Source organism: Calypte anna, chromosome 2 (assembly GCF_003957555.1).
Source record: "Calypte anna isolate BGI_N300 chromosome 2, bCalAnn1_v1.p, whole genome shotgun sequence".
NCBI lineage: Eukaryota > Metazoa > Chordata > Aves > Apodiformes > Trochilidae > Calypte > Calypte anna.
In genome coordinates, this window is record NC_044245.1 from 66,910,883 (window position 1) to 66,931,569 (window position 20,687).

Consider the following 20,687-nt stretch of genomic DNA (forward strand, 5'->3'; position numbering starts at 1 on the left):
GGGTACATTCATTATTAAGGTAAAAAATATTGTCCTTTCACCCAATATATTCCCATGGAATAAGGGATATTGCTCACACTCATCAAATTAAACAACTGAAGACTTAAAAGGATTATGAAGATGAGGCTTTCTGTAGTACTATACATTTTTACCTGATGAAACTTTTCTTATTTCTTCATATAGAGCCTATAAAATGCTGGGGGGAAAAAAATCTTTTCCAGAGATTTTAGGAAATGTATACTGGTTTTAAAAAATGGAGGCACTCAAAAAACCACAATGCTGAATCTAACTGAAGCCTGATCACTTGATACAAACTCAGTAATTCCCTTAGTTCAAAGGGATGATTTGTATTAGCAGGGGACATCTGCTCATTTCACAGCCTCACAGTTCACAGGAGTCCTTCCAGTTATCAAATGTCCATTAGCAACTTACAATGAGAAAGGAAAAAGGGAATAGTTATTGTTATTCCTGAGTACTGAATCCAGGTAAGGAATTAGTCATAGCCTGCACTCAACAGTGATAGTGTTATCTCATACTAAGCTTAACAAGTATCTGTCAATACAAGCCTAATTTAGTCTCATAATGAAAAAGGCTTGACCAAAGGCAATAAAAAAGAAAGAAAAAAAACCCAAACCAAACCACCCAATATATTAAAGCAGCCTATTTCTACACTACAGCACAGAAGCAACAAAGCCAGATCCCCAGATGGTATTCACTGTCCAGAAATTCTCTTTGTTGCTGTGAGCATTATTTTTAGAGAAGGAGTCCGTGGGATAGAAAAAGAGAGGGGTGCAGGGCAGGGAGACAGTGCTGAGGAGCACAGAACATAACAAGCCATGGCCACTTGAGAAGAGTGTTCATTTTTAAGTACTATGTACCTCATTGCTTCAGTTAATTCATCTCACGTGCAGCAGACAGGAGCTGGCTGCACATAAACCTGTGTTAGCTCACATTATTAGTGGCCAGACCTTTATGTCCTCAATAGGTGATTTTTTTATTTTTTTTTTTTAACTCCTTACAATCATAGATCTTCATGCAGTCAAAAGAGACATCAATACAAATTAGGAAGGGAAACAGTAGGAGAACAACGTGTTTGATTTAAAAGACATTTGGTGAATGTTCAGTGAGAACCAGCAGCAGCAGAACCATCAGTCAAAGCATGGTACTACTCATCCTCCCATCTTGTCTTACCCTAGGAATTGAGTAGATAAGTATGAGATAGCAGTAAATTTTGGGGCCATTTAATGCAAAGCAAAGATACAGAACCAGCACACAGTCATTCTTTTCTATTTGCAATCATATGATTACTTCTGAATCTCTCAGGATCCAGAAGAGATTTGGTAAAATACGGAAAGGTTAGAGAAAGAGCTGGAGCTGGGAAAGACTGACTAACTTATTAAGAAAACTTAACACAGCTAATCTTGGAAAACCTCATTAGAAGGTGACTAAAATGAGACAGAACAGACTTCTTGTGCTGACAGATCTGCACGTGGAGATGGAGGTGTAAGTTAAATTAGTGGATTTTAAGTGTGCACCATATCTGGAGGTAATAGAAGAAAAGTAAGGAAGGTGATTGCTATGTGTAATATTTGAAACAGCTTCCTAATAGCAAAATCTCATGAAATAAACTGAAAGGCCATCACTTGTAGAATGCAAAGTCAGACATGGCGTGCCACTAGAAAATGTCATAGAAAGAACTATCCTACATTATCCTATATTATTAAGACAGCTAATTGAATGCTTCAGATCTTTCCCCTGATCTAATATCTATCATTCTTTTGCCTGTTGGCAAAGCCAGGAAGAAGTAAAAAGACAAACCTGGGAATAAATGTAGGTGCAGAGTTTTATGAAGCCTTTGACCTTCTTCATGACAAAGTAGTGATCATTACTCAACGTTTGTTATATTGTTTATTGATATGTGCAGTCTACCCTAAAGTATCGAAATAATGTGAGGTGAGCCAGCTAAATTAAAACTGGCTTATTAAATATTATGTAACATAATCTAATACAAAACATATCTGAAATGAGACAATAAAAAACACAAACAAAAAAAGAGAAAGGTCAGAGATCTGACCTTCGTGCAGAGGTCCTCAATCTATCACAGAATCATAGAATGGTTTGGGTTGGAAGGGACCTTAAAGATCATCTATCTAGTTCCAACCCCCTTGCATGGGCAGGCACATCTCCCACCAGCCCAGGTTGCTCAAGGCCCATCCAACCTGGCCTTGAACACTTCCACGGAGGGGGCAGCCACAGCCTCCCTGGGCAACCTGTGCCAGTGTCTCACCACCTGCACAGTGAAGAATTTTTTCCTGATGTCTAACTAAATCTACCCTCTTCCAGTTTAACACCATTACTTCTCATCCTATCACTACATACCTTTTTAAAAAGTCCCTTCCCATCTTGCCTGTAGGCCCCCCTTCAGACAGTGGAAGGCTGCTATTGAGGTCTCCCTGGAGCCTTCTCTTCTCCAGGCCGAACCCTGAGCTGTTAAATTCATACGAAGCCTTGCAGAAGCACAGCTATCCAAGAGATAGAGAGCTTTAGGCCTAAGCTAGTTTATGCAAAACTAAATAGCATGTCTGTGTGTTCATGGTAGACTTAGCCTGCAAAACAATCAATCAGCTGTTAAATAACAGTTGGCCTTAATACAATATTTCAGTAGCTTACAGCATCTATGATCATGCTATCCTGCTAGAAAAGATGTGCAACTTGACTGCAATATTCGGCTGACAGCACAGGCTGTAGAGAATACAACTGATGCAGAGCATAAAATGAATGATATTTTTTTCTTTTAACAGAGCATGGGGCCTTATGGAATAGCCACACAAAGGAAAAATAAAGAATTTTTCAAAGAGCAATAAATACAGTAAAATACATTTTGATTTTTAAATTAAAATCTACAGGAGTTGAGATAAAGTGGTAATTGAAAGCATTGTGTAAAGTGAAGAATAAAAGTAAAATTAAAATTAAACAATGAGAGCTGTCAAAAGACAAATTTAATCATGTGTTCCCCAGGTCACTTGTACTACACTCATTTCATATGTTTAGGGCCTAGCATCAATATGGTGACAAGGACAGAGATTATTATGTCCACGAATGGGAAAAAAAAGTAGAGACACTTACAGTTAAATCACTAACTATATCTTTTCTATGTAGTTCAGGAAAAATATTGGGGGCACAGAAATAAAAAACAGTAAGAAGATGGTATCTACTTTTAGTCTGTAGTTTTAGAATAATTAAAAAGTATTTAATTAATAAATTAAATTAAAAACAATTAATTAATAAATAATTAAAAAATAATGTCTTTCTAGCTACTGTGTGGACTGTAGAAGAACTAGTAACAGCCAACATCCTGAAGCTTAAAGTGAAGCATCTGTCAACAGTTTTAGAAAGATGCCACTGCAGTCTCGGACATCACTAATAACTCCTAGAAACCTCTTAATTGAAACAGCATCCTCCTCATCTGAGGTTGATCTAAAAATATCATTCCTACTATTAGTCACTTTGATCCCAATTTTGTATGTTTCAAAAGGCCACTGTCAAGTAGAATACACCCAAAAGAAAATCTGAAGTCAGGAACCTAAAAAGATTTTGTCCATGTGGAATAGACTGAAAAACAGTAAAGGTTTTGCTTGCTGTAAATTCAGCTTCAGAATTTCAGAAAAATATTAAAGCAGTCATATATATGACTTGCTACCATTATCAATCCACTCTTGGAACTACAGCTCTAAATCTTAAAAAAGCTTTGAAAGTAGCCAAGATACCCCATGCATTCTGATATGATCCAGCATTTCCTGAACAGAAAAATGAATCGGTTCAGAAGAGCAGCCTCCTTGCCAGGAAATAACATTAACCTAGCAATTTTGACTTAGGCCATTTATAAGTTCAGGTCCTCAAACTGAAAGCGGGTATTTCTGAAGAGAGGATATTTGATTCATACACAGAGACATTCATTACCCTTCCTCATTCCACCCTAAGTACCAAAACCCAGCTGTTTTTCAGCTTGGTATGAGCTTAGCAAATACCATCTCTCCTCAGCCAAAAGGTTTGGTGTATGTGGATGCAGCAAAGCACACATGCACGTGTCATAAAATCACAGAATAAATTGGGTTGGAAGGGACCTCTAAAGGCCATCCAGTCCAACCCCCCCACGCCAGCAATCAGCAGGGACACCCTCAGCTAGAGCAACCCTCAGGTTGCTCAGAGCCTCATCAAACCTCACCTTGAATATCTCCAGAGATGAGGCCTCAACTACTCCCCTGGGCTACCTGTTCCATTTTTTTGACACCCTCATGGTAAAGAAGGGTATGTATCCCTTCCCTTCTCCTGTCCATCTCCATGCTACTATTAGGAGATATAATCAGTGCCCTGCACCCTCGCCAGCAGCACCCAAGTGCTGATGCATCCCCAGATGTGACACCTCCTTCATGCCCTTTCCCTCTGGAGACACAGGATGCCCACAAGGAGGAAGCAGAGAGGCTCTCACAGAGAGGTACATCACATTTACTCCAACACATGGCTTCTACTAGATGAGTACTTGTAGTTGGTTGGGTCTGGCAAATGTCCTTACCTGTATTCATGCCCACTGCATTACCCTGATCTGCTGCATGCCAAAACATTTTCACAAAACCCTGATGATTCAGCACAGGGTTGTGTGCACCGGGATTTAGGAAAACCAAGAGAGAATTGTGTGTGGCCTCTTGGGCTGTGCTCAGTAATTTTATAAGATGTGGATATAACAGTATTAAAGAACAATAGCATAAATACAAGTCACAGCTGAAAGGTCAATCAATAGCCAGTCACTCTGGCATTAAAAGACACTGGAATGGAACTCCAACCAAACTTAAGACAAAAATGTAACAGTAAAGAATATGAACGAAGACTTCTAAAATTGCTGTAACTCTCATTAGAAAAATCCCACATGGCTGTTTCAGTATGACAGCTGTCAATATCACCCCCAAGCCTCCTGTTTTTATTATGCAGCAAAATGTTTCCGACAAGTCCAGATGCCTAAAGCCATCAGCAGCCCAGGAAAAAAGGTTCAAGAACCTACCATCACCAAAGATGTGAGTCATGAGCTTTGTAAGCACTTGCTTCAGGTTGAACTCCACCAGCCTCACTGCCTCCATGGTGTGACACTCTTGCTTGTGTGCAGTGCGATGACCTTGCTCAAACAATTGTAAGCCTTCACCATCCTTAATGTTGGAGAACAGCTAGAACAAAACCACAAAATAACCAGTGTGTTTCACATCAATTACTTTCTAAACAAAACCAGAGAATAAAGTTAATAATTAAGTTGGGAACTTACCTGCTAAGTCTGAACCATGAAAAACAAGCATAAAAATTATAAAAATGCAAATTCTGTTCCTTAAACACAGAGATAAATCATCACAAAACCACAAATACTCCAACAATAACATTTGTTTTATTTCTGTACCATATCTTCAAATAGTATGATTACCTCTAGGAAAATAATAACCTTAAGGAAACATCTCTTTTTCTTCTGATTCTCTTACTTTGAAAGTTTTAATGGAGAATAAATTACATTGAGCAGTATACATAAACTATATTCCAAAACCTACGATGCACAATGGCATTTAGAACATTTTTAATTTTTTTAGTAATTGAATGGTGTAAAAGAAAAACCGAAAACCCCTAGAACTTTAAAATCTACAATCAAATGAACCTAAAACCCCCAAAACAACCACATAACAAAACAAAAAAACCTAGGCTGTTTAATTTAGGCTGCTTACATTTGATTTATCTTGGGTAATATTTATTCATTTAAGGACTACCATTTTTCTGTGTTTTCCTGAACACAGCACCTGCCTTTGTACAGGGATTTTGTCTATCGTGGGGGTTTTTAAGGATTCACGGTGTTGGTCTGAGGTTTCCAAATTAGGAACCACAGGGTCAGGCTGCATTTATGATGTGGCAAATTCACTCTTTATGCAGAGGCCACTCTCCACTATGCTGCAAACTGAAGATTTCTGTTTCCTGCACACCCCTGTCCAGCCCTGATCAAGCAATCCTGGACCGATCCACACCAGCAAATGTACATCCTCTCAGAGAGACCAATAAAATACTCCCACTAAGCCACATCATTGAGCCTCTCTGCTTTTGTGGAGACAAACAGGCAGTTTTGCACTCTGAAGAGAATTTTTTAAAATCCTAACAGCTGTACAAAAAACAACTCTGTTACATCTGTAAGGTAGAGAGAGAGAGAGAACTGTAAAAGTACTTCTTGCGCTCTTTCTTACCCTTTCTCCTCTAAGTACCTACAGTCAACCAAGCACACATAGAGGGAAAAAAACATGCATAAAATTTTTTTTGCATTAAGCCTCCCAGCTTACTCAGAAGATGCCACAAACAGTGTGTAAGCTTAACCCACAGATGCCCACAGAAGTTGTTTTAGTTGCAGTTTGATGCCTTCAGCACATTAAATGTTCTTTAAGAAGTTCGAGTGAACCTCTGGCAGTCTACAAATGCACAGTTAAAACTAGTTTCTATCAAGTTTCACACATATACAATGCATTCAGGGGTCTGAATTCAGATATTATGCAAACTAGCAGTGAAATGAATTGAAGGAATCCTATCAGTAGCCTTTAGCTTTGTACTGCTGATCAGAAGGAGACTTGGCTGGAAGATTGAGAAAACACCTGGCAAGTTAATCTGCTTCATGCACTGAAAAAAAATTACAAAATAAAAAAGAAAAAGAAAGTAAAACTACTGTCCATTAGCCTGACTAAAATTCCTTTAATAATCAAAAGACAGGAGTTTTGACAAACTAGGTGTTACACTTTTACATAACAGAATCTTTATTCAAGTGCTCACGTGAAAGATTAAACCCCTTTCTTCCTACAAGCATTATTTTTGCATTGGCTGGAAGAAGCAGATGATGCCCACTCCATAACTAATTTACTGTCAGCAGGGCAGAGAACTCATCCAGCAAGTGGGTTTGATATCCAGGGCTTATTTACAGTGGCCAACATTAGCTTAGGGAGGTTACTCATCTTAGGCTCACTGGCTGGTCAATGGACAGACTCAGGCTGTCTCACATGAGAACCTGGAGTGGCTAAGGTAGGTTTCTGCTCTGAACTACCCTACGTAGGAAGCAATTTTTAATTTATATTGACGGAAGAGAAGTAAGCCAGAAACACCCTTTAGGCCACAGAAGTATTTTTCCCTTAGAACCAGAATACACTGTATTGACATATTAGAAGATGTGTAATTGTTGAAGATGTGTGATTGCTATTTTTCCCATCAGCAATATTTTAGGACATGAAACTCTTCTTCCTTTCCTGCTTCATTCCTCTCCAGCTTCAAACTGGTTACTCAGACCACTGCAATGAACAGAAAGACTGGACACTGCCGTTAAAATACATTAACAACAAGCGCACAGAAGTACCTTTCCATACTACAGAATTATTCCTGAAATGTTGATGCTACAATATCTGTCTGAAGCAGAAATCTATTTTAGCAGATTGTATCAGATGTGTCAATAAAATATGTGCAAGAACCACGAGAGTAAATAAATTTAGTCATACCCCAGCTCTCTAACCTGCCGTCCTCTGTATGCTGCCAAACCAGCCATATGCACCATCTCCTTCCCTTTGCCAGGGCAAGCGTCCACATGGCAGCGCAGTGAGCCAGGCTGGGAGGTGGATCCAGATGAGAAGTAACCCAGGAGACGGGAAGAAACTGAGGGACGTGAAACTGGTCAGATTCAGATCAGTAACCACTTATCAGCATACTGGATGCACCAAGAGACACGCTGGAAGGTGGGACGGGGCTGAGTCACTTTTGGCACAGCTGTGAATCTACACTAGTTTGCACAGGATGTGAAAACACAGCCTTAGGGGAAGCCCTGGAAGACAGGTAGTGGGCAAGGAAACTGCTGCCCTTGCTGACAGGCACAGGAAAGCACTTTGGTATTCTCCATAGAGGCTCTGGCACAGCTGGGGATGGGGTTATAGACAGAAAAAAAAAAGACACCTTCAGGTGTATTAATACTTATTCCTTTCTATTCTGTTCACCAAGATTGCTATGTCAATATACGCAGCTTTAAACTGATACACTGGTTTCACTATTACAATGATTGAACTGTGCTGAGTACATGTCTTGGACTAGAAACACTCCAATATTTCTATATACATAAAGCCAGGGAAGTCAAAACTTGAATAAAATGAAGAATCACCTATGGTTGCTTCTTTTTCATATCAATTCTTCACAAACACATATCTGAGCAAATGGAGAAAAATCCCAAACCTAAGTCTTACATAAAACACTGAGACATCCAAGATGACACAATTGTGTGCACATTTATTCCTTCAGTGCAGACCAAAATAAAATGCACTATTTTACTGTATTGAATATGATCGGTTGTTACTACTACCAGAAAATAAATTTTCTGTACCTATAAATCAAGCACCTGTGTCTGTCTACTGTAGGAACAAGAAGTTTTTGTCTTTAAGAGAAGGTGTGCAAAACACTGAATATTGTGTCATCATGCAGAAGTAAAAAATTTAGTAATTACACAGGTCCGTCAGTGTATATATTCAATGATGATGTGTTGCAAAGGAGAAGGAAGAAGGAAACTGAAGTGACCTTACCATCTGGAATTAAATATACTCATAATTTCCCTTATTAAAACAAAGTCAAATTTGGTAACATGGAAATGACCAGAAGACAGTTTCAGTTGGACAAATATAAACAGAGCTATACTGCTTTAAAAGAACTTTCTTAGTCCAGCTCAGAGAATAGAAGTCACTTGTGTGATTTCAATAAAGAACCCAGCAATGCTTCAGTCACTTGACAGACATTTTTTAATCTCACATCATTTCAGTATCCATACACTTAGGATTCAGTCCAAGATTGTGTCTCTTTACGTGATGTCATTCATGGTAGGTTTAAGATCAGAAAGATAATTGTAACTACATCCTGCCTTTCCACAATGCAGTTGTGTATTCTTCTTGCCAGTCACTGCATACACCAGCAATTAAGATAATGAATAACATGTACTTACACTCACAAATAAACTGGCACTTAAGACTACGTGAGGATCTCTATGTGGCAGCACTCAACCTTGCCACACCAAATACATTTTGATTCTCGATCCCTGATGAATATCCCTATAAATAAACAAACAGCTGCACTCTAAATCCACTTACAAATAGCAAACCATTTCCTCAACATTTTAATGTGCTGTAACACTTAACTGATGGATCAGGAATGATGACAATGATGCCACTTGAAGACAGCTCGTCAAAAAGAAAACATAATGCCAGTCCAAAACCAAGAGGGTAAAACTTGTAAATCTGCACCCCCATCTAGGCACCTCCATGTGATGAAGGTATATACAGCCCATCATCCACATGACAGAATGCTCTTTACTGCTTATTGATAAGCAATTGTTTTGGAAGAAATGGCAAAAATCAAATCAAGAAAGAAGGCTTGCAGAGTGGTTCCCCTAATTTCTGGATCCTTCCCTTTTCAGTCTTTCAATTATAGCAAGAAAGGTTGTTTTGGTTTTTGTAATCTAATCAAAGTGTTTTTAAAAAAAAAAAACACCACACTAAATCATCACTGCATTTAAGGGAAAAACGTGTTTTGGGAAAGTGAAGAAAAAGGAACACTGCTACACAGATGTGTTATAATGAGACGTACATGATAGGACTCAGATTTCTCTTCTTGTGGCAATAGGAATTCCTTTACTTTTAAGCACCTCAGACTTACCAAATACCCTTTTAGACGTTTTGCTCTTTTTTTCTTGCACAATTTAAATATTGTCTTTAATAGATTTAACTGCTATATTCTGAAAAGCACTATTAGATATTTTTTCTGGATATGACACAAATCAAAACTAACTGTGAAAAAAGTATTTTCTACGAAAAGATCCACTGGTGGCTTCCAAACTTTCTAGACCACAGACCATGATGAAAATGTCACAGGCCTTCTGCTGCCCCTCACTATCAGCTTTTCAACTAAAAAACCACAAATAATACAGTGCGGGCCCTCAGATCTGCATGATTTATACACCACAACTTGGAAAACAATGAGTAAAACAACACTCACAACTTGGGTAGACATCCACAACAGTGAAAGCAGTTCCACCTAAATTAGCCAGGCTCTCTATTCATAACAACTCAGTCAAATTTCAGCTTGAGCAATAAATATCATCATTAGAATACTCCAGCAAAGTAACACTGCTGTTATTTCTTTCTTACCGTGGTGGGCTTAGTTCTGGTGTCCCTGCTACTATCTGCTTTTCCCTGCTGCCTGAGGGAAGGAAGACCATCTCTCAGGATCCTTGGGACTGATGCATTGCTCATGACCAACATTAACAAACAACAACTCAGAGGCACCTGAAACCTGATGTGATGGACACTGCTTCACAAGCTGGGAGTGCCACACAATGCATGCAGCCTGCACTACTTTCCACATCCAGATGTGTTTAAGATGCAGGCCCACACGTCTGGGAGATAGCCACCCTAAAGTAAAATCTGTTTCATCATTTTCCACCTTCAGAAAAACCTGAATGGATCCCTAATACTATTATCTCAAAGCAGCCAGGAAATCCCCATTTCCCTCTGACTCACACATGCTATTACAGAATAGAAGATAAATGCCCTCCGTTAGAGGGACAGACACCAGACCAGGACTCCCCGAGTCCATCTCGTCTGGTCACTGACAAGGTCACTGACTCCTTCTCACATGACCCTTACTCCCCACTTGCTGGAACACTAAAGAGCATCATTCAAATCAGAAGAAATATACAGAAAAGGGGATACCCACAGAGTGATTACAAGGAGTTTCATCACAAGCTTCCCCCTACCCCCAGGTTGCAGAGGGCTACAAAGAGTGCCATACCTGGACCATTTAAGGTTTTTTAACTATTTTTTTTCTTCAGTGCTCAGCTAAACATTGTTATTATTTCACCTAGTTACTGAAGGGGACAAAATATTTTAAACACAATTTTTCTCATGCATTCTGTAAATGCTCCAAATCACTCTATATAATAGGTCAGTCCCTGAAACACAATAAACTTATGCAAATCACTTTGCACACAAGGAAGAATAGAGACCGAAGACAGGAAGAGGCTTTCCTTTGATACAATATCATAACAGAAGTAGAGTGACCAAAGCTGCAGTAACCCCCAGGATTTCAGGAAGTCAAACCTCACGACAGTAATCTTGCAACTGAAAACCCAGGATGGCACACATTTATTTACTTTTGGGATTTTTTAAAATCAAGGCTTAAAAAAAGATGTATGTCAATCAGATGTTCACACCTACCCCAAACTGTAAGGAAAAGGATAAACACAACTTTTTTTTTTATGTAGTAAATAAAAAATATGGCCAAGGTTCACAAGTGTAACAAGACAAGTAAAGCAGTACACATTTATAAGAAAAAGAGAAAATCCACACTTCTGTTAGCTAGGAAGAGTCTTTATATTTCAGAATATGAACACTATGATGTTACAATACAGAAATTATTTTTTCTGAGTAGTTACTGCTTTGGAGGACTAGTCCTACAGTTTTCTGTTAGGCTACAAAAATTTGTTACTTCCACCAAAACCATTTCAATTGAGAATCAAGATGTATCCCCACTACTTTTTCAGAGTCTCCTATTTATATTTCTCAGATGTTTGCATAAATGAGCCTGATGAGAGCATAATTTCATCTGAACAATCTGGTATTGGCCTCCACTGGAACAGGGTTATTAAAATAGAGGAGCAATTCCTATATTTTCACATCTGTTCCCCTTAAAATTTATGTATAATTCAGTACAGACTATAAAATGTCTTATAAAGTCTTCTTCCACTGTGTGAACATTATTTGTGGTCAACTAAAAACTGTCCTGCAGTTGCCATTGGATTTATGTCGGCTCCCTCTGCTGGCTAAAATGCACAAAGTGTCATTTCGTTGAGATTTTTTTCTCTTTTCCATAAACCAAAATAATGAACTGCACCAAAGACCACGGCATAGCACTGAATTTTTTTTTTTTTTTTTTTTTATAATCCACCCTGGAAATTTTGCCAATTCAAACTTGACTACAGCATTATTGATACTGTAAATCCAAATGACTACAAAAATTTAGATTATCATTTATATAATTTATTTTATAATTTAGATCCATATGACTAAAAAATTCCTTTAGGAGGTGTTTTCCTCCCTTTAGAAGAAAAAACAGGCTTGCTAGAGGAAGAGAATACAAAACAAATAGAATTTGGGAATACTATTGAAGAATAGTTCATTTTATGTCCACCATTTTCAAGCCAATTTGGGAAGCTATTTATGCACTGGTTTTAACTATTTGTATTAATTTTAATACTTCTTTATATTATGACCAGGTGACAATTCTGTAAAATATTTTCAAATATACTGTAAACACGTCTAAATGAATTTCAAATGTTCTTTAATAACAGTCCCAGGACATTTTTTTATAAGTTTATGGGAAATTTCAGCATGAATTTTTTATAACTTTTAGCAATTTTTTAGTACTTCAGTATCTACACTCATACAAAGCTACAGAGAGGCATCACTTACCTGCCCCTCTTTGAATCACAGATTACTCTTACAAAAATAATCAATCAATCAACCATCATGAAGAAAATAAAAGCTTCTCTAGATATATCTGGGATAAAAGGAAGACTAGGAAAAAATGTGAAAAGGAACTCTCCAGAAGGGAACAGGAGACATGGATATTCTGGATATGGAGAAAGCTGAGGTACTCAGTGTCTTTTTTGCCTCAGTCTTCACCCACAAGTGCTGAAGTCACACTGCCCCAGTCACAGAAGGCAAATGCAGGGACTGGGAGAATGAAGAACCACACACAGTACGAGAAGATCAGGTTTGAGACCTGAAGGTGCAGAAGCACATGGGGCCTGATGAGATAAATCTGTGGGCCCTGAGGGAGATGGAATTTGCTAAGCCACTAGCCAGCATTTTTGAGAAGTTGTGGCAGTCCCGTGAACTTCCCATCGGCTGGAAAAGGGAAAACATAGCCCCCATTTCAAAAACAGGTGGAAAAGGAAGACCCAGGGAACTACAGGCCAGTCTCACCCCTGTGCCCAGCAAGATCATGGAGCAGATTCTCCTGAAGGCTCTGCTAAAGCATATGGAAAACACAGAGGTAGTAGGTGGCAGCTACGTCTTCCTTCACCCAGGGAAAATCATCCCTGACAAATTTGGTGGCCTTCTATGATGGGGTCACAGCGTTGGCTGACAAAGGGAGAGCAACTAACACCATCTACTTGAACTTGTGCAAAGTATTCAGCACTGTCCCACATGACATTCTGGTCTCTAAATAGGAAAGATAGGGATTCAATGGATGTATCACTCCCTCAGTGGATATGGAATTGGCTGGATGGTCAGACTCAAAGAAATGGAGCCATTGGCTTGATGTCCAAACGGAGAACAGTGATGAGTGGTGTTCTTCAATGGCTGGTTTTAGGACCAACACTGTTTAACATCTTTGCTGACGACATGGACAGCGGAATTGAGTGCACTCTCAGTAAGTTCTCTGATAGCACCAAGCTGTGCTGTTCAGTCACCACACTGCCCTAGAGGGACCTTGTCAGGATTGAGAGGTGTGCCCATGCAAACCTCATGAAGTCCTGCACCTGGGTCAGGGCACTAGCAAGCTCAAATACAGGCTGGGCAGACAACTGATTGAGAGCAGCCCTGAGGAGAAGGACTTGCTGTTGTTGGCTGATGAGAAGCTCAACATGAGCTGGCAACGTGTGCTCGCACCTGAAAGCCAACTGTATCCTGGGCTGCATCAAAAGTAATGTGGCCAGCAGGTCAGGAGAGGTGATTCTCTTGAACTTAGAATGACAGAATCATAGGGGTTGGAGGGTGTAGCAAGACAAACCTCTTTTAGGGTACGGCGCTTCAAGGTCCAACCAGGAGTTCCAGCAGAGCCTCACGAACAGTGCTCCGAGCCTATAGCCACAGGGTTGACTAGCTTGGATCAGTGCTGTTGCTCTGAGAGTGACTGATCTCTGCTGGCTTGCTCAGGAGTGAGCCCTGCCTGTGTCTCAGGCCTCACCTTTTATTGGCCCCCTGGTCCTGCTCATGCGCAGTGGGGGCCCACCCTAATTGGGCACAGGTGGGCTTGACGCAAGCTCATGCCCACTACCTGGCAATTAGTGGCACCTGGTTGCCTTGTTACACTACAGGAGGGGACCTCTAAAGATCATCTAGTCCAACCTGCCAGAGCAGGATAAACTAGAGCAAGCCACACAGGAATGCATCCAGGTGGGTTCTGAAAGTCTCCAGAGAAGGACACTCCACAGCCTCTCTGGGCAGCCTGTTCCTGTGCTCCATCACCCTCACAGTAAGGAAGTTTCTCCTCATCTTGAGGTGGAACTTCCTATGTTCTAGTTTAAACCTTGTCCTTGTCCTATTACTGGGCACCACTGAAAAGAGATTGGCCTCATCCTCTTGACACCCACCCCTCAGGTATTTATAGACATTAATAAGATCCCCTCTCAGCCTTTTCTCAAAGCTAAACAGCCCAGTTCTCTCAGTCTTTCTTCATAGCAGAAATGCTCAAGCCCCTTAATCAGCTTTGTAGCTATCCACTGAACTCTCTCCAGTAGATCCCTGTTTCTCTTGGAGAGCTCAAAATTGGATGTAGAATTCCAGGTGCGGTCTCACCAGGGCACAGTAGAGGGAGAGGAGAACCTCTCTAGATCTGCTGGACACATTTTTCCTGATGCACCCGAGGATACCATTGGCCACAAGGGCACATTGTTGACCCATGGAGAATTTACTGTCTACTAGGACTCCAAGGTCTTTCTCCATGGAGCTGCTTTCCAGCAGGATGCCCCCTAATCTGTGCTTCACCCTCATGAGGCACCACCTGGAGTTTTGTGTCCAGTATCAACGCAAGAAGGACATGAAAGCTCTTGGAGCAACTCTAGAGGAGGGCCACGGAGATAATCAGAGGGCTGGAGAACATCTTCTATGAAGACAGGCTGAGAGAGTTGAATTGTTTGGCCTGAAGAAGAGAAGGCTCCAAGGAAACCTTACAGCAGCCTTGCAGTACCTGAAGGGGGTCTATAGGAAAGCTGAAGAGAGACTATTTAAAAGGGCGTGTAGCAGTAGGACAGTAGGGAATGTCTTTAAACTGGAAGCGGGGAGATTTAGATTAGACATCAGGAAGAAATTCTTTCATGTGAGGGTGGTTTGCACAGGCTGCCCAGGGAAGCTGTTGATGCCCCCTCCCTGAAAGTGTTCAAGGTCAGGTTGGATGGGGCTTGGAGGAACCTGGTCTAGTAGAAGGTGTCCCTGCCCATGATCTTTAAGGTCCCTTCCAACCCAAACCATTCTGTGAATCTATGCAAAACAGTATAGCCAAAAGTAGCAAGCAGCTCACAAGTATCTCAGAGTAAAATACTAAAATTCCAAACTATTATTAGTTTTTCCTGCTTTTTTTTCCCCAATGTATTGATTTTACCTTTGATATGAAGAGGAATTATGCTAAATGTTTCAGGGAAGAAGTTTTAACCTAACCTTGACTAAAGATTTTTGTATTTGTAAAGGAGAGACACTTTTCTACATCTTCTACATCTTATCCTGCCTAAAATTTCAGCTGAGGATGAATTGGCCTGTTTTTTCCCCTTCCTACACCGAGTTGAGATGTTAAATTCCTTTAAACTCAGGTTCCTGTAAACTCATTCTAGGTTTTGGGGTTTGTTCTCACCCTCCCCTAGTTCTGTGGTCACTTTCACTGAGCAGACAACAAATCAGAAAAGAATAAAAAGAATAAAGTAGAGAACTAAACTGGCTACAGCATGTAAAATTATTCTATAGACCATAAGATGAAAGGTATACTGTCCTTGTAGCTAAGAGCTAACAGTTTTTCCCTTAATTCCAAACAGTCTTAACCTCAGTACCATGCAGATTTCCTCACCAGGGATTGCAGTATGGTTATGAACAAAAAGTCTGAGAGAAAGGTAACAGCCCTTGACATTCATACATTTCTGCTCAGTGGGTTACAACTTAAACATGGGTGTAAATAAAGTAATGCCAAAATATAAAATTTTTGCTCTCATGTAGTATTACCTCCATTTAGTCTTTGTTCTGCTCAAACAGTTCCTTCTGGAATTATTTTAATTTAAGTTATTTTGAACAAGCCACCAGAAAATAAAACACAGAAACAGTCCCCAGTGAAATTTCAGAATTACAAATTAAATTTATTCCACAAGGCTCTTGTGATAATGACTACAGTAAGTACTACATATTACAAGACTCTATTGGTATTTAAACTGCAGCTGAATCTAAAAAATTATGCTTTAGATCCTGCTTAGGTTTAGAATTTGTACATGCTGCCCAGTAAACAAGCTTTACACTTTGTACACAATACCACTATATTTACTTCGTCAGTACAGGAAGTACTGGCCTTTCATTCTTTAGAGAGACAGACCCATTTTACAGAAGCACTAACTTCAAATTCACCAGCTACTAAAATTCCCCAAAAACTTCTCAATCATTTCCCTGGGGAGAATAAAGAAGAGAAAAAGAAATGAGCAAACTACAGTGCAATGAATCAGATTGCTACACATCATGTATTTCTAGAGAGAAGATGCTATTGAACATTTCTTTAACTTTCTTCCCAGTTATTAAAATCCCATTATTACTATTATTAAGTAATTAATATTATTAAGTACTATTATTAAGAAAGAAGTAGTCTGTTATTAGGTCAAAAAAATGTTAAGGTCCATATTCATTAAAAAAAATTTCAATAATCAGATCAATCACCATCTTTATCTGGGAGATAATATCTTTCCATCTGAATGGAAACTCCTGCTCAAGCAAAAAAAATTGTTATGAACAAAAATCATTAATAAATGGCACTTTCTTGATGTAGTACTGTACATTTTTCTCTTGCATACACCCCAGTTGTATTCATAAACAGGCCTTTGGGAAAAGAACAGCAAACAAGACTGGATAAATCCCACAAGATTTCCATTTCCTGGTTACCAAAGAGCCTGTTGCAAGCTGTATCTTACACCACACAGCTCACAGGACAGCTGCAGAGGCAGGTATGTTTTCAAAGTGGAAGTGGCAGTGACACCATAGGGTAGGGAACAGTGCAGGCAGCATGAACCCTTTCCACCAGTGAGAAAAGCCATGCTCTATGTATGCTCTACCCTAATTTTCCCTTGGGCATCCAAACCCATCAGGCTCGAGCACAAATCCTATGAGGAGAGGCTGAGGGAGCTGGGGCTGCTCAGCCTAGAGACGAGGAGGCTCAGGGGAGACCTCATCACTCTCTACAACTCCCTGAAAGGAGGGTGTAGCCAGGGGGGGTTGGTCTCTTTTCCCAGGCAACTCTCAGCAAGACAAGAGGGCATGGTCTCAAGTTGTGCCAGGGGAGGTTTAGGTTGGATATTAGAAAGAATTTCTTTATGGAGAGGGTGATCAGGTATTGGAATGGGCTGCCCAGGGAAGAAGTGGATTCTCCGTGTCTGGAGATATTTAAAAAGAGACTGGATGTGGCACTCAGTGCCATGGTCTGGTAACTGCAGCGGTAGTGGATCACGGGTTGGACTTGATGATCTCTGAGGTCCCTTCCAACCCAGCCAATTCTATGATTCTATGATTCCCTGACAAGCTCCTGTCACCCACTGGCAATGACATAAAGAATGGTCTACATCTCAGCATTATTAGAATAGGCTAGTTTTAGTTTTAGAAATGTGAATTTAGCAGTATTGCTACAAGCATACACAAATTGTACCAATCAATTACTATCTGGAAAAGAAAGTAACTTATATTTACCACTAATCAATGACACAGCAGAATACTTAATGACACCTATGCCTTTGCAGAACATGCAAGCCATGCCAGCAAAATATATGAAACACAAGAGTCTTGGACAACTACCTAGAGCTCTTTAGCTGATGCCTCTGGACTCTGATGAGTTTACTGTGTATGTCTTTCACACCCATAATAATCAGTGGCACCAGATGAATCCTTCAGTGCAGCTTTAGAGTAAGATGAAGAATGGAACAATTAATTAAGAAAGACATTAATTTACAGAAGATTGGAGCTATTGAAAAAAAAAGGGTGACAGAATAAAAACTTCACGCTGGATATAGCTGCAACAACACACACCCTTGAGTTGTTCAAGTATTAATATGACAAAGTTTTATCAAAAACAGCCACATCAGAAGAGGCTTGTGATAGAACTAGAATTGAATTGTGCAGATCATTAGCTGAACAAGCTATTTCCTTTCAGAAAATGTTATACTTTGTCAGCTTTCCAGATTATTGTTCTTTTTTTTTTTTTTTCCACATTTTTCTGGGGAAGTTTATGGTTGTTTTCAAACTCAGTGTTTTCTACGTGTATTTTTCCCAAACTAAAAGTATTACTAGATGAGCAATCACTTGATTTTCATCAGTGTACAGCATGTGTTGCTATAACATGCACTACATCTGCATGCACTTCGCTTACAGCAAATACATGATCACACAACTTACCCAAAATCTCTTTCACCCCAACTAGTGCATTCCTACCTCGTGACAGGAGAAAAGCCGAACTCCTTCCATCTGATGGAAGACTGGGTAGTGGGTGTTATCAATTGTGTCCCGGCGGTAGACATCTCCCACAGCCAGGAAGGCATCTAGGCCAGAGTGTATCAGGTCCCACTGATGAGCTGATGTATGTGCTCTTAGCATATGATCCCGATTCAAGTAATAGTTATCCTCCTTCCTTCTGCTGACGTGGTTTTGTGGGATGAGCAAACTATCAAAATTCTGTTGTACTGTAACCACTGGAGAAAGACCATCATAGACAGAAAACAACGGAGTCCCACGACGTCCTATATATTGCTTGTAAAAGTGGTCCTTCACCTGCTCCTTGATTAGCCACAAAGGGTGATGCTTTTTGTTGTGTAAGTTTTTCCCCACCTTGGAAAGAATCTTCTCTGTGACATTGCTGTAGTGATCCTGAAGATAAACTTTACCAAGCAGTTCCACAGTATTTGAGCAGGGTGTGCTGGCAGCAAAATCTGAAGGTACAGACTTGGATGAAGAATGCCTTACATGGGTGGGAATTCCTCTTCCCTTTACTTTTGGTGGTAAAGCTGGTTTAGAATACTTAGCTACTCTCATGAATTTCCAGAGCATTGCCATTGCAAAACCTTTTACAATCTAGAGAAAAGAAAAAAAAAAAAAATTAAAATTTAAAACATTGAGTTAGGAAATGCAATCTTGCTGCAGGAATTGCTGGTGTCTCATGGACAAATGAAATCCAAATGTCCATGAGAGAAAGTTCCCATTATAAACTGCTATTATGACTGCAAAAGAGAGAAAATGCCCTCACAATCAAATTTTAAGTAGGATTTCTTATTCAATTATCAGTCTTCTGCATCACTGCATCAGTATTAATGACTCGAGACCCAGACTTAACCCCCTCCCAGATACAGCTGAATAAACATCAGCTTCTTTGAACCAGTATTTTTCATATAACTGAAGCAATAACTGAACAGTACTTATGACAAAACTCAGAAATTTAACAATGCCCTTTGGACTTGCTTCTAACAAAACCTCAAGTACTAGCTTACTGTTGAGCCACCTTCCCCTATTATCAGAAGCTGCAGAAGGTGCTCCACACCAAGCATATGCATGAGGCACACACTATGCAATCATGGGTAATTCTTACTTCATGCCAGACAAAGCCAGTTTAACAGTTCAAACCACAAGGCATAAATTTATACTTTTATATATCTAGCATATATATATATTTATACTTGTATATATAAACTGCATGTTAAGTTTACATGTAAGTGTTGCAAAAGATTCACAATAAAGGGTCCACTTAGTCAGGACCAATGTACAAAACCCCTTTTCTGTATTTTCCCAGAATAGCTGTTTTCACAGCTTATCCTGCTCTACTGGGCAGGGAGGCGTATCAAGTATTAGGAAATTGATGTAAATGAAACTGAATGACAGGATGACATTTTTAAAGATATCTGAGCTGAACAACACAATTGAACATCACAACAACCCCGTGCAACACTTCAGGCCTGGGCAAGAGAGCCTGGAAAGCTGCTCAGAGGGAAAGGACTTGGATGTGTTCATCGACAGTCAGCTGAATAGGAGGTTGAAGGGTGCCCAGGTGGCCAAGAAGGCCAACAGCATCCTGGCTTGTAACAGAAGGACTAGGGAGGTTGTTATCCCCCTGTACTTGGCATTCATGAGGCTGCACCTCAAGTAATGTGTTCATTTTTGAGGCCCCCAACAAGGAGGACATTGAGGTGCTGGAGTGTGTCCAGAGAAAGGCAATCAAGGTCTAGAGAATAGTCTAGAGAAAAAGTCATATAAGAAACAGCTGAGGGAAGTGGGGTTGTTCAGCCTAGAGAAAAGGAGGTTGAGAGGGGACATTGTCACTCTCTAAAACTACCTGAAAGGAGAGTGTAGTGAGGTGAGGGCAGTGTTTTCTCCTAAGTAACAAGTGATAGAACAAGAGGAAATGTGCCAGGACAGGTTTAGATTAGATGTCAAGAAAAAAAAATTCACTGTAGGGGTTGTCAAGCATTAAAACAGGCAGCTCAGGGAAGTGACCGAGATGCCATCCCTGGAAGTATTTAAAACACATGTAGATGTGGAGCTTAGGGACATGAGCCAGCAGTGTGCCCAGGTGGCCAAGAAGGCCAATGGCATCCTGGCCTG

The 20,687-nt window shown here is 40.0% G+C and overlaps 1 protein-coding gene across 6 annotated transcripts in view; it reads right to left on the minus strand.

Annotated features, from left to right (window-relative positions):
• The window catches only part of FARS2 (phenylalanyl-tRNA synthetase 2, mitochondrial), a 237,980-nt gene that overhangs the window by 164,043 nt on the left and 53,250 nt on the right, over positions 1-20,687 (minus strand). For all 6 annotated transcript variants that reach the window (XM_030444177.1, XM_030444178.1, XM_030444174.1 and 3 more), the window contains 2 exons: positions 18,531-19,166; positions 5,057-5,216 (listed from right to left, as the gene is read on the minus strand). In XM_030444177.1, coding sequence (XP_030300037.1) covers positions 5,057-5,216; positions 18,531-19,148 — 778 coding nt within the window. In that variant the 5' untranslated portion in view covers positions 19,149-19,166. The remainder of the gene's footprint in view (positions 1-5,056; positions 5,217-18,530; positions 19,167-20,687) is intronic.